Source organism: Pituophis catenifer, unplaced genomic scaffold, assembly GCF_029215685.1.
Source record: "Pituophis catenifer annectens isolate HBS135680 unplaced genomic scaffold, rPitCat1.0.hap2 SCAF_4, whole genome shotgun sequence".
NCBI lineage: Eukaryota > Metazoa > Chordata > Lepidosauria > Squamata > Colubridae > Pituophis > Pituophis catenifer.
In genome coordinates, this window is record NW_027256884.1 from 78,472,738 (window position 1) to 78,497,786 (window position 25,049).

General features: G+C 34.9%; 1 protein-coding gene across 5 annotated transcripts in view; it reads right to left on the minus strand.

Moving 5' to 3' along the window:
* ITSN1 (intersectin 1) overlaps positions 1 to 25,049 on the minus strand; it is a 103,142-nt gene that overhangs the window by 11,648 nt on the left and 66,445 nt on the right. For 3 of the 5 annotated variants that reach the window (XM_070944325.1, XM_070944324.1, XM_070944323.1), the window contains exons 23-33: positions 24,032 to 24,237; positions 23,704 to 23,783; positions 21,690 to 21,856; positions 19,111 to 19,156; positions 16,125 to 16,163; positions 15,584 to 15,705; positions 14,890 to 15,007; positions 12,142 to 12,333; positions 2,165 to 2,286; positions 1,642 to 1,748; positions 740 to 923 (exon numbers count right to left, since the gene is read on the minus strand). In XM_070944325.1, coding sequence (XP_070800426.1) covers positions 740 to 923; positions 1,642 to 1,748; positions 2,165 to 2,286; positions 12,142 to 12,333; positions 14,890 to 15,007; positions 15,584 to 15,705; positions 16,125 to 16,163; positions 19,111 to 19,156; positions 21,690 to 21,856; positions 23,704 to 23,783; positions 24,032 to 24,237 — 1,383 coding nt within the window. Of the gene's footprint in view, positions 1 to 739; positions 924 to 1,641; positions 1,749 to 2,164; positions 2,287 to 10,354; positions 11,837 to 12,141; positions 12,334 to 14,889; positions 15,008 to 15,583; positions 15,706 to 16,124; positions 16,164 to 19,110; positions 19,157 to 21,689; positions 21,857 to 23,703; positions 23,784 to 24,031; positions 24,238 to 25,049 lie in introns of those variants that run through there. The other 2 variants (XM_070944326.1, XM_070944327.1) reach the window with 2 other exon arrangements.

A 25,049-nucleotide genomic window follows, 5' to 3' on the forward strand; every position in this document is an offset into this window, starting at 1 on the left:
ATTCCTTGACTAAGTGTTGAAGGAAATGCTACAGAGAATGCACTCAACACAGATTTCCTCAGTTCTGCTAACAGCGAAGTATATATGTACAACTAAGAGAAAAAATAGTATCCCCTTAGATATATCTTTGGACATGGAAAAGTATCATATATCCAATATTTATTATTCTGTTCCCCAAATTGTTTTTCCTGGCTTCACCATTTACTTGTAGAACAGATGCAGAATTATCTGTATTCCAGATAACAGCAATGTACAGTTTATTGTTATTTATTATTTGTATTCCAGATAACTGTTCAGGCCACTCCTTAGTTGACGAGTGGTATTTTATTTAGCTGCTGCTAGAAATTGGATGCTGGTTAAAACAGATTCTTGATCTGAAAATGAAGGGTTCCTAACAAATTCATGATTGTTGTTGTGCTGAATCACAATTTGTTTTTCAAACTTCCTAATTCTACAAAGAATTTTGCCATGCAGTGTAAAAGTCAGTTAGTTGGAACAAAGTCAAAAGACTCCTTTGCCTTTGGAATTGAATAGGTCAATCTCTAAACTGTGATATCCTTATTTAACTGCATGATCAATTCATGAACTGTGCACTTGTTATTTCTGAGTCCTCTCTGACCAAATTATGGTCATTAGGAGAAAAAAGGGTATTCAATTACAAAGCTGTGTTTCTACTTGGCATGTTTTAAATGCAGAAGGTTCTGCAAATAAAAGAGAAGCAAAGGTGATGTTCTCTTACTTTAACAAAGTCCTTGAAGTCAGGCACTTCATCTGTTTTCTGTTGTATGAGTGCTGCCCCATTAAGCTGGCAGCTGCAGAATCGAATGTAGGGCTGCATGTGAGGAAGCTGTGCAGTCAGGATATCACCTATCATTTTAACTGGCATTCTTTCACCTGACATCTTTTTACGAACTCGCAGTGCTCTAAAAAGCAAAAAGTAAAACAGATATTCAGTTAGGTATTTGATTTAATCTCTTTACTAATATCCCATAAATCAAAGCATTAGAATATAAACAGTTGGAGGTCCTTCATTAGGAAAAGCTTTTTGAACCAGGAGAACTTTCTGAAAATGCAGGGATTAACAACCTATGGCTACTGAATCCTATTTCTGCTGCTCTGGGAGTTTCCTCTGATCATTGCAATGGTTTCCGTCCATTATGAGGAAAGAAAACTTGGAAACTATAGCATAAGGTATGAAATAAGTGTATCTGTCAGAAAACAAAGAACCTGGAAATCTTCACAGAATCCTGCCCACCTATAATGTGGTTTCATCTTCAGAACTATCAGAACCTAAAACAGGGATCCCCAACCCCTGGCTGCAGCCCGTTCGGAAATGGGTCATGGAAGCAGCAAATGAATGTGCGTGTGTGAAGCTTCAATTGTGGAACCTCCAAATCCACTTACAAAGGGATGGGCTATCTTTTGCTGGCCGTGGGCCACGTTTGATATTTTTTAGGGCAGCAACCCCAACCTTTCCGGCTTTGCAGAACCATCCTGTCTCCCCCCCACACACACTGTTGGTCTGCAAAAATGATGAAAAAGAACATCATTTTGATTTCTATATTTTTCCTTTCCAAGGAAATAGAAAGATTCCCCAACATATTACAATACTGATCAAAATATGTTTACAAAATAACTTACTTCAATAGTTTAATATTGCACATAATAAGTTCTTTCCAGTTTACAAAAATCATAGCAACTTCTTTTTCTGTCAGCAGTTCAGAGTCCATCAGTGGCTTCTGAAAGATCTGAAGATTTAAATAAACAATTTATAGAGAACTTACTCTGTACTTCATTTGTGCTCTCAGCTTAAGATCAAAGTTTTGAAAACGTCATTTCCTGCATCACCTTGATAATTTCATAGGATGTAATATAGTCAAAGATCAGCACTTTAAAATCTCAGTGATTGCATCAGAAAACGTTAAATTCACTAGCTGCTTAACTCAGAGTAGCCAAAACACAATTACATGAACAAGAAGGCTTGCAAGCATCAGGAAAATTTACCAATGGGCTCAAGTTCTAATTCAGGAAAAAAGGCACTTTAAGATCATTATATATGTAAAGATCATCTATGTCCCATAGGCATACCTTACTATGTTGACTCTAGCAAGTAATAAACGAATCTGGGGAAGTGTTGTTTTTAATAATGAACGATTAAGCTCACCTCTGTTACTAATTGTAAATCATTCACATAATTCTCCTCTGTTACTATGAGTTCATGAATGTACCCTTGCCGTTTCCTTTCTGTAGGTGTCAACATGTCTAGAAGATGCAAATCGGCACACCCTGAAAAACACAAGGAAAGAGGTACTATTTATTGTTTTGATTATTAACAAAATTCTGCATAAAATCCACATGATGATGTTTAGTGATTGACCGTTGCTATTGAAACTGCAAATAACTCAAACCTCATTCTCTTTCAGATATGCTCCATTTTAATGCTATAATGTTACGAAATCTGAAAAATGTATCCAAGTTGAACAATTTCAGATTGCAGAAGAGAATTTAACATGATTGAATGATTCACATATAAGCATATAAATGCTTTTTAAAGCATTAAACAGCACTACAGTAAAATTTGATTGGCATTACTTTGTCAAACTGCAAATATTAACATTTTGAAAAAATGGGCCTTTATACTTTTGAATTGCTCCATTCACAGTAGCCAAAGGAGAAAATAGAAACATTTTGCTTAAAAGATTAGCACCTCATAGTTTCCATGTGTGTGTGCATAAAGCAGTTAAGAACACTGTACTCCAATTTGTACGTATGTATAAATATGTATTTATATTTTTTGCATTAAAATATTGTTTAATTGGAAAGCCAGGTTTCTATATAGTTTTGTAGATTTTGTTTAATAGGACAGAATTTGAATTAATGAGCAGCACCAGATCATGCATTTTAAGTAAGGCAACTTACCACCTTAGTCAAAATGAAATCTATTTTAGTTGATGACCAGCTAAAGCATTGTTTGTAAACATTCTATTGCTTAATAATACTCTGTATGTACTTTGTTTGATTGATTTATATCTCGCATTTCTTCCAGGAAATCAAGATATCATTCATTCACGAACTCCATTTTTACCCAAAACTCCTTTGTGAAATAAGTTGGGCTGAGAGTGAGTGAATAGTCTAGAGTCATTCACATATAAATATACAATATGCCCAGGAAGATATATACTCTGAAGCAATCAGATACTATGAAGTTCACTTTCCAGTTTGGAAAACATATTTTATTGTTAACATCCTTTGTTTTAGTTTAGTTTTATGTTGCTCCCCTGCTTTGCTCATCTATATCTTAGTTTATTTTTTCAAGTTGGCATTTCATTATCTGTATTTTTTGTACTCTGATAGTTAAACTCAGAGCTTTATGTGGTTCTCAAAAGCCTTGGGTGCCTCCAGAGACCTCCAAAAGTTCATGACTTGACAGAAATCACATTAATTGGGTTTAATTTGAATTACCTTTAAATATAAATAAAATGAAACAAATTTGTGTCCTGACCTCGTTCATAAATATGAAGTCCTTCCCAATATGCCTCTTGAAAGCCAAAACCTCAGCCCAAGGGGGAAAAAAGTGAAGGATGTCTAGCTTCTTTCCAAATTAATGAATGATGCATTAAAACCTGGCATACAAATCAACAAAATGTCAACAGTTGACTGGGGTATATAGAAAAAGCTTCCTAGGCCCAATGTCTACAACTCCACTATTATTTCTGAATCTCTTAAATCTTCTACTACTGGTTAAGTAGATCAATGGTCTGACTTAGTATGAGGCAGTTTCTGAAGATCCAGAAGTCCCCACTCAAGAAATTCTGATTGATGAGGTCGAGGAAAAGGGCCTCGAACCCTAATGGGGGCATCATTCTATGCTAGCGGTAGCTAGTGGTCTAGGAGAAAGAATCTACCTCTAATCCAGGGGTGAAATGCTCCCGGTTCGGACCGGATCACTCGATCTGGTAGCGATGGAAGCGGGTGGTTCGGAGAACCAGTAGCAAAAATCCCTGCGCCCCTCCATGCCCAGCTGAGCCATGGAATCATCAGAGGCTTTTTTAAAAAAAAATTTAAAAGCATTTTTTTCTACAACCTCTTTGGCCGAAAAAAATGCTTTTAAAAATAAAAAAAAAGCCTCTGATGATTGCGCAGCTCAGTTGGGATCGTCAGAGGCTTTTAAAAGTATTTTTTCTACAACCTCTGAAGAGGTTGTAGAAAAAATGCTTTTAAAAGCCTCTGACGATCCAAGCTGAGTTGCCTGATTGGCAGAGGCTTTTTTTCTTTTAAAAGCCTCTGACGATCCAAGCTGAGTTGCCTGATCGGCTTTTTTTTTTTACTTTAAAAGTTAAAAAAAAATGGCCATGCCCACCGTTACATTACCCCCCCCACCAAGCCACGCCCACAGAACCGGTAGTAACAAATTTTAGATTTCACCACTCCTCTAATCTGCTTTGGTTTTTAACTTATTTACTCTCTGCTTATTTTAATATTTAAATATTTTAACATTTTGTACTTGTATTTACAATGCTGTAAACTACCCAGGGTCGCTTGATAGTGAGATGGGCTGCATATTAATTAAATTAATTAAGGCTTTTACTCAATTATATTAGAATCCAATATTTTTTCTTACTTACATTTTAAAGTAGCCTTTCTCAGATTGCTGGATTCCTTAACAATATGTGACTAAGTTGAACAGTGGAAATGATTAAGAACTCTTATGCATTTTGTAATTTTGCTTTTCAGAGACACCTTACTTCCATTTGGAGCTCTAGTGCGTCATGTATCATTTTAGTTAGGGTTTGCATGTTTGAGGGTTTGCTCAAATTGGTTGTCACTTTATTAGTGAACTCAACTAATACTCTCTAGTTGTGGTGGACAATATTATCAGATTCCATTATCCTGGAGGAAGATTTGTGTTGAAAACCATGACATTTTGTTATTGTTTAATAACAAACATATTCCATGTTCAATAATATATCTGAAAAATATGGCTGAAACAATATGCTACCTTTTTTATAGCTTCCAATTTTTGGTGTTGCTTTTAGAACTGCTTCTTTTTTATTTTTAACCAGAAACACAAATTTTTAAAAAGCAACACTGGCTTCCTTGATATTAAAATGCTGAGAAGCACTGCTAATAAATAAATTAAAAATTGAAGAAATATCACATTAGGCAATGAACAATACATCTTTCCCATGGTACAAGTCGAGTTATTTAGCTTAAGAGTAACTAGCCTTGGTTATTAAAAGAAAACAAGGCAACATGTAAACATTGACTACTATTCATTCCTTAGCATCATAAGGCTCTAGCAAATTCAAAATGTCTGGAAATCTTCCTCCAGGCAATGTTTCTTTTTGCTGTAGACCTTAGAAAGCTGATGTTTGATACACAGACAGCTAATAATCTACCCAGGTTTGTACTTTTTAAACCCAGCTGACATACTTTATTACCAGCCTGCCATCACAGTGATTGTAGCTACAGTATAATGAAGAAGCTTTGCATTAGGCCCTTTGATTTTTTTGGGAACTACCACCCTGATGACTATCATCCATTCTTGTTCCATTTTTCACACACTGCCTTAGTTTCTTCTCACTGCAGGATAAATGAGTTTCCAGGTTGTAATTTGAGTTTAACCTCAATCCTAACCACTTTGTGCTCACCATAACATTCAGATTGTCCTCGTTTTTGTTGCTTAGAGAAGTACAATTTATTGCACACAGCAGTGAACTCTTGTAAAAACTACATAATGTACATATGTAGTTTATACTCAAAAAATAAGAAAAAATAGAGCATATAGTTAAAAGCAGTTCATACAGCATACAAAAATCTTTTAGATATGAAAATTATGACAATTAGCAGCAGAGAATGTTAACCAGATAAAGATGACAGATGGGATTCATTAGTCCACATCAGTAACCGTGTATTGCTGCTTCTCTGAAGAATCCTGGTAACTTTTTGTACCTGGCTTATGGTATAAAGATACACTTTTCACTGTATGAGTCCATTCTTCTAAAAAATAAACTCTACAAGGACATAGATTTATTGTATATAATGAATTCATTTTCTGTCATCCATCAGCTATTACAAAATTAGGTATCAAATTTAAGTTATAAAATATCATAATTTCATTTGTCTGTGTAATGGTAATCCTACAGAATGACTTTGAAAGGAACATTCACCTTTACATTAAAATGAAATTACGATAGTTTCTTGTTGGCTATTTTTTTTTTCTCTGTTATTCTTAGTTATAATCTAAAACTAATATTGATAGGACACAAATGTTAAGTTTTAAATATGGCAAAAGAGACTTAAAAGTGTAGAATGTAATGCCAGAGACCTCTATATGCCTGTTTTTTTTTATCATGTCTTTATTTTTATAAATAACTCAAGGCAGCAAATATGTCTAATTCTCCTTTCTCCTCCTATTTTCTCCATAACAATTCTGTGAGATGAGTTAGGGTGAGAAAGAGCAACTGGCCCAAAGTCACCCAACTAGCTTTCATTCCTAGAGTGGGATTAGAAGTCACAGTCTCCTGGCTTCTAGCCTGTTGCTTAACTATATTCTATCAGCATTTGCAGAACTTCAACTCCAAACATCATCCTCTTCTGGCCTCTTTTGGGTTGCAAGTTACCAGAAAAAGAGGTCTCCCCATGACAGATATTTATCTAAAGGAAAATGACCACATTTCTACATTACTACAGTATAATCTTGCTTCTAGTAAATAAATCACCTTTTCTTTGACTTCCTTGTAGATTTCTTTGATTCTCATCCCACTTTATTAAAAATAATTTTAGGTTATATGCAGTAAATTAAGAATTTATCTACTATTTTAAAGAAAATCCGAATGTTTTATCAGACTAACATGAAATCCATATATTAAATCTTAGGTTATAGAAACAATAAAGTTCTATGTTGGTCTATGACCGTAATGAAGATTTGATTTGAATAACTTTGTGTACTTCCCATTATTTTAATAGCTCCTTAAAGTTAATCAGATTCAATTATAGCTTCACAAGGTGCTTTATGCCTTCTTGACAGTCCTCCATTTCTAACATTCAGCATCATCTCTTCCCTATTTGTAGTGCTATCTTTATACAGTAACAGTTATGCATGATTCAGTGAATATTTTTGAATTCTGTATAGAAATGTCACAAACCCATTATTGTTTTCATTTTATGACTTTGTGGATTAATAGTTCACATCCTTTTGATTCATATGAATATTGTAAGCAGAAGCTATTTATTCTTAATACTAAAGAATATTATTCTTGTGATTTTTTTTTGGATGTTAATTTTATCATTCTAGCGAATATATCAATTTTAGATGAGAATTGCAATGCAGTAATATTTGCAAGTGTGCCATTTTCACTGAGTGCTTTGTTAGAAGGCATCTGGTTGGTGAGTTCCTCTAGTTCCTCTGTCTTGCTAGTCAAGAAAGAGATGATAATCCAACAAAGAGAAGATAGGTAAGAATAAGTACATTCTTATCAGGCCCAATACATTTTAATAAAATACTGAAAATTCTTTGATTCAAATGTAAAGATATTGAAGGTGAGGAAATTGCTTCTAAACACAACATATTTCATTTATTGATCAAAAATGTAACATACAAATCTAAACAGAAATATCTCTTCAAGTCTTGTTAGTTATTCATTTTAATTTTTATTTCTTTTATTTATAAATATTATCCTCTTTTAGTCTTAATTGTATCAGATGGATTTATTATAAGTGAAATAAAATATACTGGGAGAGAAGTTCTCAGAGAGGAATAGATCCATATAATCTATTTCTGTATTTCAAACTGTTTTAAATTGGTTTGTAATTATATTTTAAAAGATATCATTTATTTATTGTATTTTTCTATAATTATATAAATCAGAAGTTATGTCACCCCATATAAGATTTCTTGTTCCCTTAAATTAAACACTATTCTTTCTGGAAGACATGACAAAAGTTTCTACTGAAGTTTCAGTAACTTCTGGCTATAAAACTATGAAGGATATATAAAATAATGTAATTTTACTTAGAAGTAAACCCCCCTCCCCCCATAATCTATTGTCTTCCAATGCAAAAATGCATGAACAATCATATTTTGGTTCTTAGATTCATTATCATTTGCTTGAAATTTCATTTGTAAAATAGCAACCTGGCCAGCTCCTACCCCATTCTGCCTTTGCTCAAAAGTTGTAAGGCCTTGAAAATATTCATCTGGCTTAATGTACTTTCAGACTTGCAAGATTCTGTTAATATAACTCTTTAGTAGAATTCTATCTAAAATAGAATTAGCTCATCTGGCTGCATTTCCTCTCTGGGCTACCTTGCAAAGATAACATCAGTCTTGCAAGACAGAAAGTACACTTCTACCTCCCCATCCCTTTTACAGCCCAGGAAATTTGGGAGGGTCTCTGCTGAGCCTCTTACCCCATCCACATTCCTTGTGGGGACTAAGTTGCTTTTTATCTGACCATTCCCTTGGACGCATTTCTTTGCCTGTCTCCCAAGGTTATTTCCAAATAGCATTACAATCACACACACCATTCTGATCGTATCATTTATTTAAATGATTTATGTTACCATCCCTCTTATGCACCATAAACCTGGGCAGCTTGTAAACAATAATACAGTAAAAAGCATGAAAACTAGCACAAAAACTCCCAATGCCTCCCAAAAACAACACACACCCCAAATCCAGAAATAACTTTAATGAGTTGTAGCCTCCTACTACTTCAGTGCTTGTGAGAAAAGCCAGGTCTTCAAAGCTCTTTGGAAAACGAGGAGCCTATTGGATCCCAAAAGGGAGGGTGCTCAAAAGAGCAGGGTCTGCTATAATGTTCAAGGTGAACATTTAAAAGCCTCTGAGAGGTGAATTACTGCTATCCTATTCATACTATAGGCCCCCAAAGGAAACAGATTATCTGGATCTTTGCATGGAGACAGTATTAATTTTTTAACTAATATATATTAATGCTATCTCCATGCAAAGATCCAGATAATCTGTTTGGGTGCCTCTTCAGCCAAACCACTTTTTCCACAACCCTTCTTCCAAAAGGGATATTGGAGATAGGTCAATAGATGTTCAGTATGTATGAGCTGAGGAATAGTATCTTGAGGATTCATATTACTGCCTTTTTCTAAGGAATAACAATGTGTCTCTGAAATATGCATTCATCACCAAGTTGAACCTGCTCATCATGTTAGATAGCTTCAATTTAATATGCATATTACTGAGAGGTAATATAATAATAATAATTAATACTCAACAACCAACCAAGTCTGCTTGAATACTTTGTACATTCATGGTTTAGTAGGCTCTAAATTACGTTTCCTAACCCGCAAATCAATGACTCTTACTAAATTCCTAAGGAATGAGTGTATAAAAGATATCTAAGACAAAAGCCTGGTAAAATGCACAAAAGAATCGTAGCATGTTGACTGTGAAAATAACTGAATGTTTCACCATGGAGCAAAATGCAGAGATACATGAGCCACTTGAAAAATGGCCCTAACTCAGTAGTGAGATTCTTCAGTCCACAATGGTGGATTAAATTGCTATGCTTCAAGAAATTAATCGTCCACATGGAATATAGTGAAAATTCAATTTTTGAAATGCAAGTTTATTCCAATCTCTTAGTTCCTCATTGGTGGCAACAATAATAATGCAATTTGCAGTGATGACAATAATATATTCAAATAAGTAGAATAAAAATAGGGTGAATTCAGGGTTCATAGCTTTCCCATTAGTAGTTCCCACATTGATATTCTTCCCTTAGAGAATATTCTAGCAATAATTGGGCTTCTCTTTAAACTCACTTAATACCGTAATTAGATTGTGTGTGTGTGTGTGTGTGTGTGTGTGTGTGTGTGTGTGTGTGTGTGTGTTTTAAAAAAACCTCTCATTTAGGACATTCTGGAACTGATGCTAATCAGTGGATTAATTAAACAAGCTTAATTTATATTGCAACAAATACAAAAGCTGGCTACCTAGTTGCTAGGAAATGAAGAAGTAGCTGTTCCACACCGAGGTAAAGAATTTTTTTTAAAATATGTAGCAGTTTTTGAGAAACATGATCTTGGAGAATGCTATCTCAAGAAAAAATAGTCTTAAATTTTAATCAGATAAAAACTGAAATATATATAGGAACCTGAGATGGAAAGTTAGTATTGGCCATTTTGGCATTCCAGCAATGCTGACACTTTGGATGCATGTTGAAAAACAACCAGCTGTACTTGGAAATTAAAATAAGCCACTGCTGATGGCCTTTGATACTGCAACTGAAATATGGGGTATTCCTTTGAGATTAGTGTCACTAAACTAAATTCAATAGATACGCAGGAACAAGAACAAAGAGACATTTAGTCTAGCTTTTATAGGAAGAATTTAATTATCTATACATGTAGCTAATTGTAAAGACTGTATTACAATTGTTAAAGCTGCAGGTTTTATATATTTATATATTTTACATTCATACCAATGAAAATACTGAAGTGCAAGTGTATAAGGAGCTTTTCTTGTTCTTTGCACCATGTGAATGGACATAAGGAATTACAACATTGCCAGCAGAAAATTTAGATAAAATACATAAACAAACGGAAAAAGTTACGGTTATTAGTAAAGTTGCTATATTGTGCTTCAGGCATAGGGCTTTCCTTCCTATGTGCTGGCTACACTAGATATTTAATTGAGAGCTTATAACTAATATTTAAAAGACAAACATAGCTTAGGCTACAACACACCTACATAAAATTTAACTGTAAGCTCCACTTAATGTTACTTGTATAAATTCCACAGTCTAGTTTTAAAAAAATGTAAACATTGGAAATTAATTGCAGGAAGGTATTTCTATACATTCTTTTGTCAAAATAAGATACTTGCTTAAAGGGTCTGTTCCATAGTCATTAAATTACAGTGATGATAAAACTTCAACTTGAAAAGGCATGTTAATTCTCAAGAAATAGATAAATGCTATATTTTTTATTTTTATATAAAAAGGCAAAAAAAACCAAAGAAATCTGAGACACAGAACAAAAAGGTGCTTATTATGTGTAGTTACAAATAAACGTGCAAAATATAAGGTAATGGGAATAACTGTATTATACACTTATATCCTTTCTTGCACATGGAAGGAAATTAACTTCTTGTCCATGATGTATTTATACACACACACACACACACACACATACTCACAGATACTAAAAGAACACCCAACATATAACAATACAAGGTACAAATACCTTAAGCTGAATTTTTAATTGAGCACATTTTAGTTTTCTTTAAACCAGACTAAATCCTGTTCTTTTAGTAGTACATAAAAAGGAAAAAGACAGACACCAGGTACATTGGACAAGTGAAAAACAAAACAAAACAAAAAATACAAGTCTCAGATTTATGGACATTTGGAACAATTTTAATAATACATGCAGCATTCCTTGATAGTGGGTCTTTTTGCAATAACAAAATTGCAATGACAAAAATGCTTTTTTTAAAAGGCTAAAATAGGCATTTTAAAGTATTTATACCCTTGAAAGCACCTATGCCAAGGTGAGAAATAGGTGGGTAAGTATGAAAGCCACAAAAGGACCCACTATCCTGTGTTTTTGACTCTTTTGTAATTTTGCTTCTATATCTTAGATATTAAGTTAAAAACATTGCGATTACATGCAACTAGTGTAAAATGAGGTAAACTGCTCTGCAGTGTGTTCTTCTACTCAGAAGGCAGTAGATGATCATGCTGGAAGTCACATGATCAAGGCTGCATCTCCCATCATCCCTCTGGACAGTGATATGGGATAGTGGGTCTCTTTGAGGACTTTCAAGCCTGAGTGGGGGATGGACAACATATGATTCCTAGAAAAAGGAGGAAAACAACACATAAGCAAAACAAAACAATGAGCAAAATTCAAGCTAGGAAAATGAGCCAGGCATGTAAACAGCATGGTGCAAAATGATAAAGGTATCATGCTACAAGGGAAATGGAACTCAAAACCAACACAAATTTAGGCTTGCAATATAGAAGGTCTTCAAAGAGAGTTAGGCAAATATATAGCACAGCCAAGCTCCACATTCTGCAAAACACAGCAGAGTTATAGCAATGCTGCATGTTTCTTTTTAAATACTATCTTAAGCAACTATTGAGAAAAAGAATCACTCACATTGCTGGCTTGGATCCATATCAGTTGTCAATTTCACATAGTTGGATGGGAAGAGACCCACATGCCCATTCACTTCTCCTTTCCACCAATCAGGATCTTCTTTATTAAGGACATTAATGATCTGGCCTTTATTGAATGCTAGTTCATCATCATTTTGTGCAATGTAGTCATACATACCAATCACTTGGCACACTGTAAAAGAATAAACAATTAGAAAGGCTAGAGATTTTCATATAGGAAAAAATTATCTACAAGGGACATGTCAATACTTGCATCACTCACAGGCCTTCATAATATAACTTGCACACAAATCAGCAAGCTCAAGGTACATTCAGAACTTTTGCTTCCCAAAGCTTTGGTATCAAACTCAGGTTGTTCTATGCGATTATAGCACAGACCAAGTATAAATAGCACTGGCTGTGTGGAATCTTAATTACATAAAACTTCCTAACTTTTCCTCACCCTTTTATATTTCACATTTTCAAAAACACTTCTTTTTTTAAAAATGGCAAGATGGACATGTATATGAACATATGTATTTATGTATTTATTTGATTTCTAATGCTGCTTACCTAACAAACAACTCGTGCTTTACAAGAGCATTAAAAACAGCAACATCAAAAAAAGCAAAACACACAACAAAAACATCATGCTGGAGACAAAGGCTCTAGGTACACACTATTAAATCAGCCTAGTTAACCTGGCTTCTGAGGGGAGAACAAGGTCTTTGGGTTTCTAAAGGTTATTAGGATTGATTGATCTGGAACTCAGGGAACAGGGGATGCTGTTCCAGCTGCAGAAACAGAGAAGGCAGCCCCCTGGGTCTTATGAGTTGATATTGCTTGATTGATGGATCCTGGAACATTCCAATTCTGCCAGATCTTGGAAAGGCAGGAAAAAAATGTGAGAAATACGGACCTGCAAAAGTCCTGTGCCACCACAATGCCGAACTTTGGAGACAAAAGCCTATTCAGTTCAAGGATGACACCCAGTCCCATTCCGATCACTGGATTAGACATGAGGATGAACTATTAGTTTCTCTTTCTACTCAACTCCCTTCACTGCTACATGATCCTCAGTTTATACAGTAAGTACTCATTGTTCTCCACTTTTTACTTCTTTCAGAAGAAATTAAAGACTCAGACAAAGCTACCTTGCCTATGCTGTAGAGAATGGAAAGGTAGTTTAAGAACTGAAGTATGCTGGGCCAAACAAAAAAAATGCTGCTAAGGAGATTATGACAATGTGAGCTAACATCTACTAAGACAGGAGTCTTCGCTTTCTGTATTAAGCCACTTTCTTGAAAGTCAACTTATTTTTGCAGAATAATTAATGAGTCCTGCTGGTAAATACAGTGAAGAATCTCTAAAGAGCAGAAGAGTGGATAGAATTCCAGCTAGACAAGACAGAGGAAAAGTGGATTGTTCTATTTTTAAAAAGAATTGGCTTAAAGTCTAACTTCAGAGTGGCTGAAGGCTTTTGAAAGCTGTTTCTTGATTTTTTTAAAAAATAAAATCAGTTGAAAAGTACTACAAGGATCATTTATTCCACCTCTATTTATTTCATGTACCGAGCAATATCATATATGCTAACAGCTGATGTATTAAGAAGTTAAAATATTTTAGCAATTGCTGGGTGTACAAATAAATGATATATTTTTCCATTCAGGTATGTGTGGTATCCTTAGTATGTGTATGTGTGTTTGTGTATATCAAACTCCACCTCTCCATATATCAGTTTTGTGCACTACCAGACTCTCAATGACCCTTCTTGGAATGCTTCTGTTTGAAACTTGTATGAGAATTTAATGAGTTTGACTTTATAGGGAAATGAACAAAACCACCAACCAAAGTGTTTCTGAATGACTGACTGACTGAATATAATTATCTCCCTTGACTGATACCTGTTTAGTCAATGTATCATTATCTGAAAAATTCTTTAGGTGGAATACTGCTGTGAAGCATAAAATGTTTGCTTCTGGTCACTGAAAGCAGGAATGAGCTGGTTTTTTGATAAAGATGCAAAATTGCCAAAGGAGAACTAGCTTGATGGCATGAGATTACTATATACAATGGCAGCAGATTCCCTTAAAAGAGTGTTTTTAAAGAATGTGGTAAAGTAGGTATTTTAACTCTAGGGGATAGATTTTATGAAGAGAATGCTCCAAAGAACTGGGAAAAATGTTTTGTCTATTAGACCTCTCTAGCCATTTGGAGATGTTGAAAGTTTCGCTTCTAGATATAATTTAGTACTCCACAATATGAATCCTTTTGATTTCCATTTTGGCAAGCTTAGGTTTGAACGTGAGTTTTTAATTTTTTAAAATTTGCCTGAAATTGGTCACTTGCATTTGAAGTGAAGGAAACTGTATTCGAAGCCCTTATGATCTCTGGCTGCTTTCTGATATCTGCATGCATATTTAAACTATGTTCAAGAAAATATTTGACAAAATGTTCAATAATGATGGATAATATTATACAGAAGACAACTTGGCCACTCCTATTTATTTTATGTGCAAGTTATACCCAGAAAGGAGTACTGAGAGCAATATTTTAGATTTAATAAAATAGTCACTCAAAAAAACAGTGGGTTTGTAAAAGACTAGCCAGTAATTCACTCGAACAATGCATCTGAAATGTATTTGGCTTTTTAAAAGAAAAATTAATGCAACAGTAAAAATCATCCCTTGAATTAAAGTTTTCCTAAAAGGGAATTCTATATATAATTAGATTCAACAATATTACTTACCTGAAGGTAATGCTGTTGATTTAGGGGGCTCAGTTGGTGTGATTTTACTAGTACCAGGGCTTAAGAGTTTCACATAATTAGCAGGAAACCATCCTATTTGCCGTTTTTTCCCACGAGCCTAATAAGAATGGAATATCAACTTATTTTCAGCAAATCAGGAATACATATGTACTTACCTTACACAATACTAAACATGGTCTGCATTACTTATGGGTATAGTAAATGAATTTTAAATTCTAGTTCTACAATTTATAGTTTTCATTTATATATATATATATATATATAACCCAAGCACAACCAAGCCCCCACCTAAACAGAACACACACCCATCCAATCAGAGCACAGCCAGCCCCCCATCCAATCAGAGCACAGCCAAACCCCCAACCAATCAGAGCACACCTCCACCCAATCAGAACACAGCCAAGCCCCCACCCAATCAGTTCACACCCCCACTGGCAGTTAAAAGGAAGAAACAGCTGCGATCACACACATTGCTCCTAGAAGCACGAAGCCGAAGACACCAGCCTGAAGATGACGAATGAGACTTCGTCGAAACGTTGCCAAGAGACCTCCAATTTTACGCAGGAGAAAACCCGAATAACCAAAGACCTACATACAAACACCCGTGAAAACTTCAGAAAACAAATATAAATATATATATATGCAAAGTTCTAAAGCAACACCAGTAACTTACTTGGAGTTCTCCTTCCCACCAACCCCCAGGATTCTTCTTCCTTATAAGTATTAGCTGACCAGGAGCAAGAGTAAGCTGTTCAGGGCCTGTTGCTGTGTATGAGGCAATGACTTGAGCTATTTCTGTTCATATATTAAAAAAAAAAATATTTTCATTAATCTGAAAGTTATATTTTGACTTCAATTAGCCACACATCTATTGTACTACCAATTATGCCAAGAGACAGCCCATTTTTCATCATCAATATATATTAATTGTAATACACACACTGACACACACACTTTTCATAACATAACATTGGGGAAAAACAGAACAACTGCATAAGAAAATACAAGCCATGCAGTCCTTTTATCCCTCATGAGTTGCTCCAAAGGCCAGTTCAGGCATTCATGGTATGCACCCTGACATAAGCATGTATATACAATATGCAAATCTATTATACAGGACCAAATTCATTATAAATACTTACTTTCTCCTACAGCACTAAACCAAAACAACCCATTGCCTCTTTGCTTATTAGCAGAATGGCAATGATACTGACCTCCTTTTCCTAGGACGAAAGAGGGAGCTGCAGGATTTCCTAGTGGTTGCAAAGGGAGAAAAAAACCTGACTTCCAATTGTTTCCATTGTCAGTGATGGTAGAAATATATTGATCCTAATTCTTTTTACTTTGTTTAGGCACAACATGATAGATGCACATCATTCTGGACATTGCACAAAGCCTGAGGGTTGCCTACAAATGGCTTATGGTATTAAGTAATTCCAAGTCTCATTTTTGTGACCCCTGAAGTCATTCCCAAGTACACTGCAAAAGAATATAAGGCATCTGCTGGACTTATGAATTACAGTTGCAAGCAAAAGTATGTGAACCCCTTGGGATTACGTGGAGTTTTGCATGAATTGGTCATAAAATGTGCTCTGAACTTCATCTAAGTCATAACAATAGAAAAACACAATCTGCTTAAAATAATACTATACAAAACATTAGATGTTGCCATGGTTTAATTGAAAATAACATGTAAACATTCACAGTGCAGGGAGGAAAAAGTATGTGAGCCCTAGCCTAATAACTTCTCCAAGAGCTAATTGGAGCCAGGAGTGAGCCAACCTTGACTCCAATCAGTGTGATGATATTGAATGTGTTGCTGACAGCTGTCCTGCCCTTTAAAAACACACACCTGTTTTGGGTTTACTGGTGTCAAGAAGCACTGTCTGATGTGAACCATGCCTCGCAGAAAAGAGCTCTCAGAAGACCTACGATCAAGAATTGTTGACTTGCATGAAGCTGGAAAGGGTTACAAAAGTATCTCCAAAAGCCGTGATGTTCATGTATCCACTGTAAGACAGACTGTCTACAAATGGAGAAAGTTTAGCACTGTTGCTACTCTCCCTAGGCGTGGTCGTCCTGTAAAAATGACTGCAAGAGCACAGCGCAGAATGCTTCATGAGGTAAAGAAGAATCCTAGAGTGTCAGCTAAAGACCTACAGAAATCTCTGGCACATGCTAACATTTTTGTTGACACATCTACAATAAGGAAAACATTAAACAAGAATGGAGTACGTGGGAGGATACCACGGAGGAAGCCATTGCTGTTCAAAAAAAATATTGCAGGACGTTTGAAGTTTGCAAAAGAACACCTGGATGTTCCACAGCACTACTGGCAAAATATACTGTGGACAGATGAAACCAAAATTGAGTTGTTTGGGAAGAACACACAACACTATGCGTGGAGAAAAAAAGGCACAGCACACCAACATCAAAACCTCATCCCCACTGTAAAACTTGGCGGAGGGAGCATCATGGTTTGGGGCTGCTTTGTTGCCTCAGGGCCTGGACGGATTGTTGTCATTGATGGGAAAATGAATTCCAGAGTTTATCAAGACATTTTGCAGGAAAACGTACGACCATCTGTCCGCTAACTGAAGCGCCGTAGAGGATGGGTGATGCAACAGGACAATGACCCAAAGCATACAAGTAATTCAACAAAAAAATGGCTTCAACAGCACAGAATACGCCTTCTGGAGTGGCCCAGTCAGAGTCCTGACCTCAACCCGATTGAAATGCTGTGGCATGACCTTAAGAGAGCGATTCACACCAGACACCCCAAGAATATTGCTACACTGAAACAGTTTTGTGAAGAGGAGTGGTTCAAAATTACTCCAGATCGTTGTGCAGGTCTGATCTGCAACTACAGGAAACGTTTGGTTGAGGTTATTGCTGCCAAAGGAGGGTCAACCAGTTATTAAGTCCAAAGGTATGTGAACATACTTTTTCCTCCCTGCACTGTGAATGTTTACATGTTATGTTCAATTAAACCATGGCAACATCTAATGTTTGTGTCGTATTATTTTAAGTAGAATGTGTTTTTCTATTGTTGTGACTTACATGAAGTTCAGAGCACATTTTATGACCAATTCATGCAAAACTCCACGTAATCCCAAGGGGTTCACATATTTTTTCTTGCAACTGTAGCTTTACTGAAATATATGTATTGATGGTTGTTTTCTTGCTGTTTTTGTTATCTTGTTTATTTGTTTTGTTTTGTTTTTCCTTATTTTTTTCTGGATTTTTGTATTGTTGTTAGCCTCCCACAATCATTTGTATGAGATGGATGCTATATAAATTTAATGAATGAAGAAATAAATAACGGCAATTTCCTAATTCCTTCCCTTGTTAAATTGTGCTAATTTTACCAAAGAAGGTAGCCTTGTAAATATAAGATTGTAAGATTTTTGCTAATGCTAATAAATAAATTGCTTTGTAAAGTACAATATCTAATTGTATGGGGTGGGAGGGAATACTGAACTGAAGCTTAAGAATCAATCAGAAAATTGCAAAAAGACAGTAGTTACTATAACTGTAATACTGAATCCTAAATGTATACCTCTCCCCCCAAAATTAACATATTGCAATTTCACATTGATTACTACATTTTATTTTGCAAAGCTCTGGAGTGGGGATTACAAAGTATTTCCCTCCTTTCTTTGCAGTCTGACAGAACATAGCAGTTAACAAAAGTATATATTACTAACCATGAAATTTAACTCCACTTTTCCTGGTACAGAAATTTGACAGAAAAACTGAGGGACAGAGACAAAATAAAACTTTTTTTCTTATTTAATCTTTATTGATTTTTTTAAAATTCAAAATTTGGATTATGACATATTTCCTAATATTTTATTTTTTAAATTTATACGTAGTTAAAATACAAAATAAATTGGTATTTTTGGAAATTCACCAAAGCAGGTTAGGTTAATTTGAAAAGCTCATCCCTATTATATTTTTAAAAATCTTCAAAAGAAATAAAAATTGATTTTAGATTCAGAAAAAGAGACTAGTAAAATGATTCATCTATCAAAAAAAAGTGTATTCTGAGATATTTCCATTTTTTTTCAAATACAGAATAAAAATAGCAGCTTATATCCTTTAAAACATCTCGATTCATACATTAATTTGAAAATAGAAGAGTAAGAAATATTTTACAAATGCTACATCATTTTCCTCAGAGTACAGTTTACAGCTTACCAGGTTTCTTGCTTAAACTTCCTGTTTTTCCAGCAGTTCCAGGAACCTTTAAATAATGAGCATAATTTTAAATTCAACAGAAGAATATTTTACAAAACAAAGTTAGGTTAAAAAGGGCTATTCAATTAATTCTTTTTCCTTACTAAATGTCGCAATCTACATTTAATAAGAAAAAAGTTCAAAAGCCATTTGTATTACACCTGCAAAAATATTCTGCAGCTACAAAACAAAACTAATCTGTATCATAAAATTTTAAAAAAGATGAATTCATCACCAGTTCACTTCTACTCAATAGTAAGACAACGCTGATATTCTTATACTCCTAGGTGGAAAACTTTTTTTCCTGCCATCTAAACCTTGTATTGTATATCACTTAAGAGTTTTCAATTGGACAAAATGCTGCAATCACGTTGGACTCCAGAATATCCTATAGAAATCATATTAACTGCTTCCTAAATTTTGTATTAGCTGCCAATTTCTTTCCCCAAAATATTATTAACTATTTTTAAAGCCCTAATGTGTTTGGGTATAGGATACCTGAGAGTGCCTCCTCCTACAAGATACTCAATGCCCACAAATATCATCCAAGGAATTGTGTTTCGAGTGGCAACTAGCCTTTCTAGTTGTCATTCAGAATTAATTACAGTATTGTTCTTGGTAGCTCCGCACTTGTGGAAGCCACTTCTTAATACAATATGGATTTTGCCATTCAAACGGGCATTTAGACAGTTTTGAAAACATATCATTTCCACTGGCCTATAAATTCAATTATTCACTGAAAAATATTTACCTCACATGTCAAAATAATTATTATATTTTAATATAAAATGTTACAATTTCTATATACATTACATTTTAAAATGTAATTAGACATTTGGAATTTATATATACTATAAAGAAACTTAATTGATGTGCGATTTAAAAACCAAATATATATATATATATACATATATATACATATATATATATATCAATTTTCTTACTTCTTCGTAGGGTTTATGTGTGTTTTTCTTCTAGCCAGGTTTTCCCTACGTAGCCAAGGTTTTTTTTTGTAGCTCCAGCTCAGTAGAATCTCATCTACTCGGTTCTGGGCTTTTTTCTTTTCTAACACCTAGCAAGCTCTCACTGCTAGGTGGGAGACCTAAATAGATCCATTTCTAGCTCGTTAGCTGTCATCAGTAGGCCACACCCATATCCTCCCTGTAAAGGCACAGTATCAATTTTCTTACTTCTTCGTAGGGTTTATGTGTGTTTATGTGTGTTTGTGTGTGTGTGTGTGTCTTTGGTTATTCAGGTTTTCTCCCGCGTAAAATTGGAAGTGTCTTGGTGACATTTCGATGAAGTCTCATTTGTCATCTTCAGGCTGGTGCCAATCAGAGCACAGCCAACCCCCCCATCCAATCAGAGCACAGCCAAATCCCCAACCAATCAGAACACACCTCCACCCAATCAGAACACAGCCAAGCCCCCACCCAATCAGTTCACACCCGCACTGGCAGTTAAAAGGAAGAAACAGCTGCGATCACACACATTGCTCCTAGAAGCACGAAGCCGAGAACACCAGCCTGAAGATGACGAATGAGACTTCGTCGAAACGTTGCCAAGACACCTCCAATTTTACGCGGGAGAAAACCCGAATAACCAAAGACCTACATACAAACACCCGCGAAAACCTCAGAAAACACACACACACACACACACACACACATATATATGTACGTGTTTGTATGTAGGTCTTTGGCTATTCGGGTTTTCTCCCGCATAAAGTTGGAAGTGTCTTGGTGACATTTCGACGAAGTCTCATTCGTCATCTTCAGGCTGGTGTTTTTGGCTTTGCTCCTAGAAGCACGAAGCCGAAAACACCAGCCTGAAGATGACGAATGAGACTTTGTCGAAACGTCGCCAAGACACTTCCAACTTTACGTGGGAGAAAACCCGAATAACCAAAGATATATATGTGTGTGTGTGTGCGCGCGTGCACACACACACACACACACACACACACACACACACACACACAACCTCAAAATAGAAAATAGATTGAAGCATGATGATCAAGATCTAAACACAATGATTTTGTATAAATTGTATAAGTATTAGCAATAAAGAATTGTCAATACTGTTACCTAAAAAAAAAGATGACAAAATAACTTAGTGTTTTATATTAATTTCAATTAGTTCAAAGAAAAAGTAACACTGTCTACACGTTTACCAAAAAGTAAAGCCTGTCAATTTAAAATGGTTTAAACCACAATTGTATACTTTAATACTCTCACAAATATATTTTCATTTTATGCTAAGACACAGAATACACATACAGTATATTGATGAATAATATTTTAAGCATAATTGCTCCTCCAGAACACAGTAATTCACCAGAATCTAAAATACTCTTCAGTATCTGAAGAATATTGCCAATGAATAAAAACTATTTTTGATATAGTTTAGTTCAACGTATTTTATGTTTCTTCCTTTACCTCATCCTTATTTAATTCAATAACTTGTAATCATCAATCATATTTTAAATTTTCAGTCACATAGCAAAATTATTTCTAATAAATATACATGTATGAGTTTACCTCAGAGTCTTTGAGTCTAACATAGTTAGATGGAAACACTCCAGATTTTTCACCCAGCATTCCTGTCCACCAATCACCATCTTTCTTGGTCACAAGAATTAAATCTCCCTGCTGAAATGTTAAATCTCCTTGTTCAGAGCTCTCATATGTGTACATAGCAATATATTCTAAAAAGCAAAATGATTTGGAAGTGAGAAAATGCTTATAATTAATTAATTTGCAGATTAATTTCATGCAATGTGACATACACTAATTTCTGATCTCCCTTAAAAAGGAGTTGTCACAAATTTACTACAGGAGGGTTCTAGAATAAAAAGAAAAGCAATTTCAGAGGGATTACTTCCCCTGGAAAAGCATTTTCTCTTAGCGTGTGAATATGAAAAAACAAGTCATTCTGTTTCTCTCTTTAAGTAAGGAAATACTTCTGAAACAATGATCCAATGGGGCATAGGTTGTCTAGTTTATTTATTAAATTTATATGCCACGCATCTTACTGTCCAAAGCAACAAAGTTTACAGTTAATTGCATGTTTTCTACTTAAATAGTTCTATAAATGAAAATTTAAACTAATATCAATTTTCCCTATCAGACAATAATTGTCATATAAAGCTCAATGGCCCACAAAACACTTTTAACTAAATTTTGGATATTGGCAGCTCCAAATGCTGTTTGGAGCATTTGATGCTCCAAACAGAATGCTCCTCCTCTGTTAAAGGGGAAAAGTAGAATTTCTGGTTTTTGGACTTTAATATTCTCATCACAGTGTATGAAGGCCTAACTATAATAACACTTTTTGTGTAGAGTACACATCTTAGTTCTCAATTGAAAACAAAATATGAAGTTTTGGAGAAGTTATTATAAAAGGTATAAGTGCTTTAACTTCTAAAGCACAAAGATCTAGACATCTTTGAATGGTATGATGAAATGATGAAGAGAAAGAAATTTAATAAATAAATGTTAAATACTGTATTGGGGGAGGTGTTAAAAATAAAAGACACAAGTATAGGATGATGGAAGCTTAGCTTGGTAACAATGCATCTGAAAAGGATTTGGGTATTCTAGAACACAAGTTCAACAAGGGCCAGAACAGAAGTGTGAAACAGCTGCTAAAATGCAACTGTTATTTTGAGATGTATTAACAAGAACATAAAGTCTGCATCACAGGGCTTATTTTGTATGGTCAGATCCGCTTGGATACTGTGTCAAGTTCACACTTATAAAAAAGACACCAGCAAACTGGAGCAAGTTCAAAACAGGGCTACCAAAATGGGGAGGAAGGGAGACACAAATTATCTGAGGAAACTGGATATGTTCAGATTGTAAAAGATGAGGAGAGATATGATTGTAATGTTTAGATTTCTAAAGAAGAGCAGATTAGTTTTCTATTGCTCTGGAACACTGATTCAGAGCCAATGGTTAAAAGTATCAGAAAGTAGCTTCAGGGTAGGTATTAGGAGGAATTTCCTGATGATAAAGTTGCCAATTAATGGAATAGTGTCATGAAATGGCACTACATTGGCGGTCCCTACATTGGAGGTCTTCAACAGAAACTAGAAACTAGCCATCTATCCAAAATATTTTAGCCCACCTAGAAGGGGGTTCAATTAAAAGACTTCTGACCCCAAAAGTAAATTTAAATATAATAGTCAAGCATTAAATAATTTAGACAATAGAATATACAAAAAAATAGCATATGACAAAATAATGTTTCCCAAATGTGTGCTCTCAGATGTGCTAGAATTCTCATCCAAAATGTTATTGCTAAACAATAGACTATCTCTACAAGTAACAATCCTATAGAATTGTAAAGAGAAGAAGGTAAAGGAAAATCTGGATAGAGCTTGGCTATTTTGTAATCTAAAACATTTACTGTGCACAAAATTTAATACACAGAATTTAATTTAATTTAGTTTAACAAAATTTAAGAGAACACTTATTTGAAATTTGATCTCAGTTGCTATTTATAATTTCTTATTATATAACAATTCACTATATTTCCAGTTAAAAGTTTAACCTTCTCCTGAAAATGTAGATTTTGAAACTGGTGATGTCCTCTTTAAGTTAGCAGGACTCTCTGAAGATCCAGAATCCATGCTAAGAAAAAAAGAAAAAAAGGATCAGTTATTTTTTTTGCAGCTTATTCAGTGAGGACAACTCAAAAAGAATATACCATACATTGACCTACTATGCGTAAATATATATTGTTATTTTTAGATTATGGAAACGTTACTTTTTCTCTTTAAACAATCTTTACATACACACGTCCATATGCATAATTATCTTAACAGCTGTTTAAAATAATCCTTCCATTACTATTATATGTAGCAAAATAAAATAATTACCTTGTTGATTTCCTTATAGGACCTGATATAAGCTTCACATAGGATTTAGGAAACCATCCTTTTTGTCCTTGAACCTCTCCAAACCACCACATATCTTGCTGCTCTAACACAGTGATGATATCGTTCTTGTTAAAATTTAAATGGTTGTCTTTCTTGGCTCGCCAAGGATATAATGCTTGTGCTTGAAGTCCTTCTACTTTTTCACCCTAGTTAGATATTGAAGTTAGTTTGAGTTTATTTGATATACTATAATAATCAATAAAATATAAAATGGGCATGAGAAGGCACAACATTAATATATTATTCTGAAGTTATCATGGTTCTGTGAAATTTCCAATGTATTTGTTTAGCATTACTGTGCTATTCTTCAGTTTGGACAGTATGGACCCAAGAATTCCTAAATTGTTGTTTTCCTGCCTATTCATGTAAAGTGAAACTATCAGTTCTATTACCGCATTTTTCAGGGTATAAGACACACCTACCTTTTTTTGGTGAGGAAAAGAAGAAAAAGAAATCTCCCTGTCTCTGCCTTTGAGCAATTTTGCCTCGTTGCAGCAAACAGCAAACAGCCTGCTTTACTTTCATTTTCGTTTTCAGTATAACTTGATTAGCACAAGGAAAAAAAAATCTGCTCTGGCAATTTATCTCTTTGCAGCAAGCAGCAGAGCCCTGTGCAAAACAGCTGAGAGCAAATCAGCTGAGAGTCGGGAGGCCGATCTAATCAACTTGTGCTAATTAGGCTGTGCTGAAGCTGAAAGGCACTGTTTTTCCTTGCTGTTTGCAAGGAGGTAACTGCTGCGAGGCAGAGGCCAAAGGGTGGGGGCCAGTGGATGGGTGGGGCTACATTCAGTGTATAAGACGCACCTAAATTTTCACCCCCTTTTAGGGGGGAAAAGGTGCGTCTTATACTCCGAAAAATACGGTATTTATCTAATCCATTAATTGTTTATTTCCTAAAGCAAGAACACAAGTATGATACAAAGTATCCCATAACATTTATCCCCGTATGGTATTTACC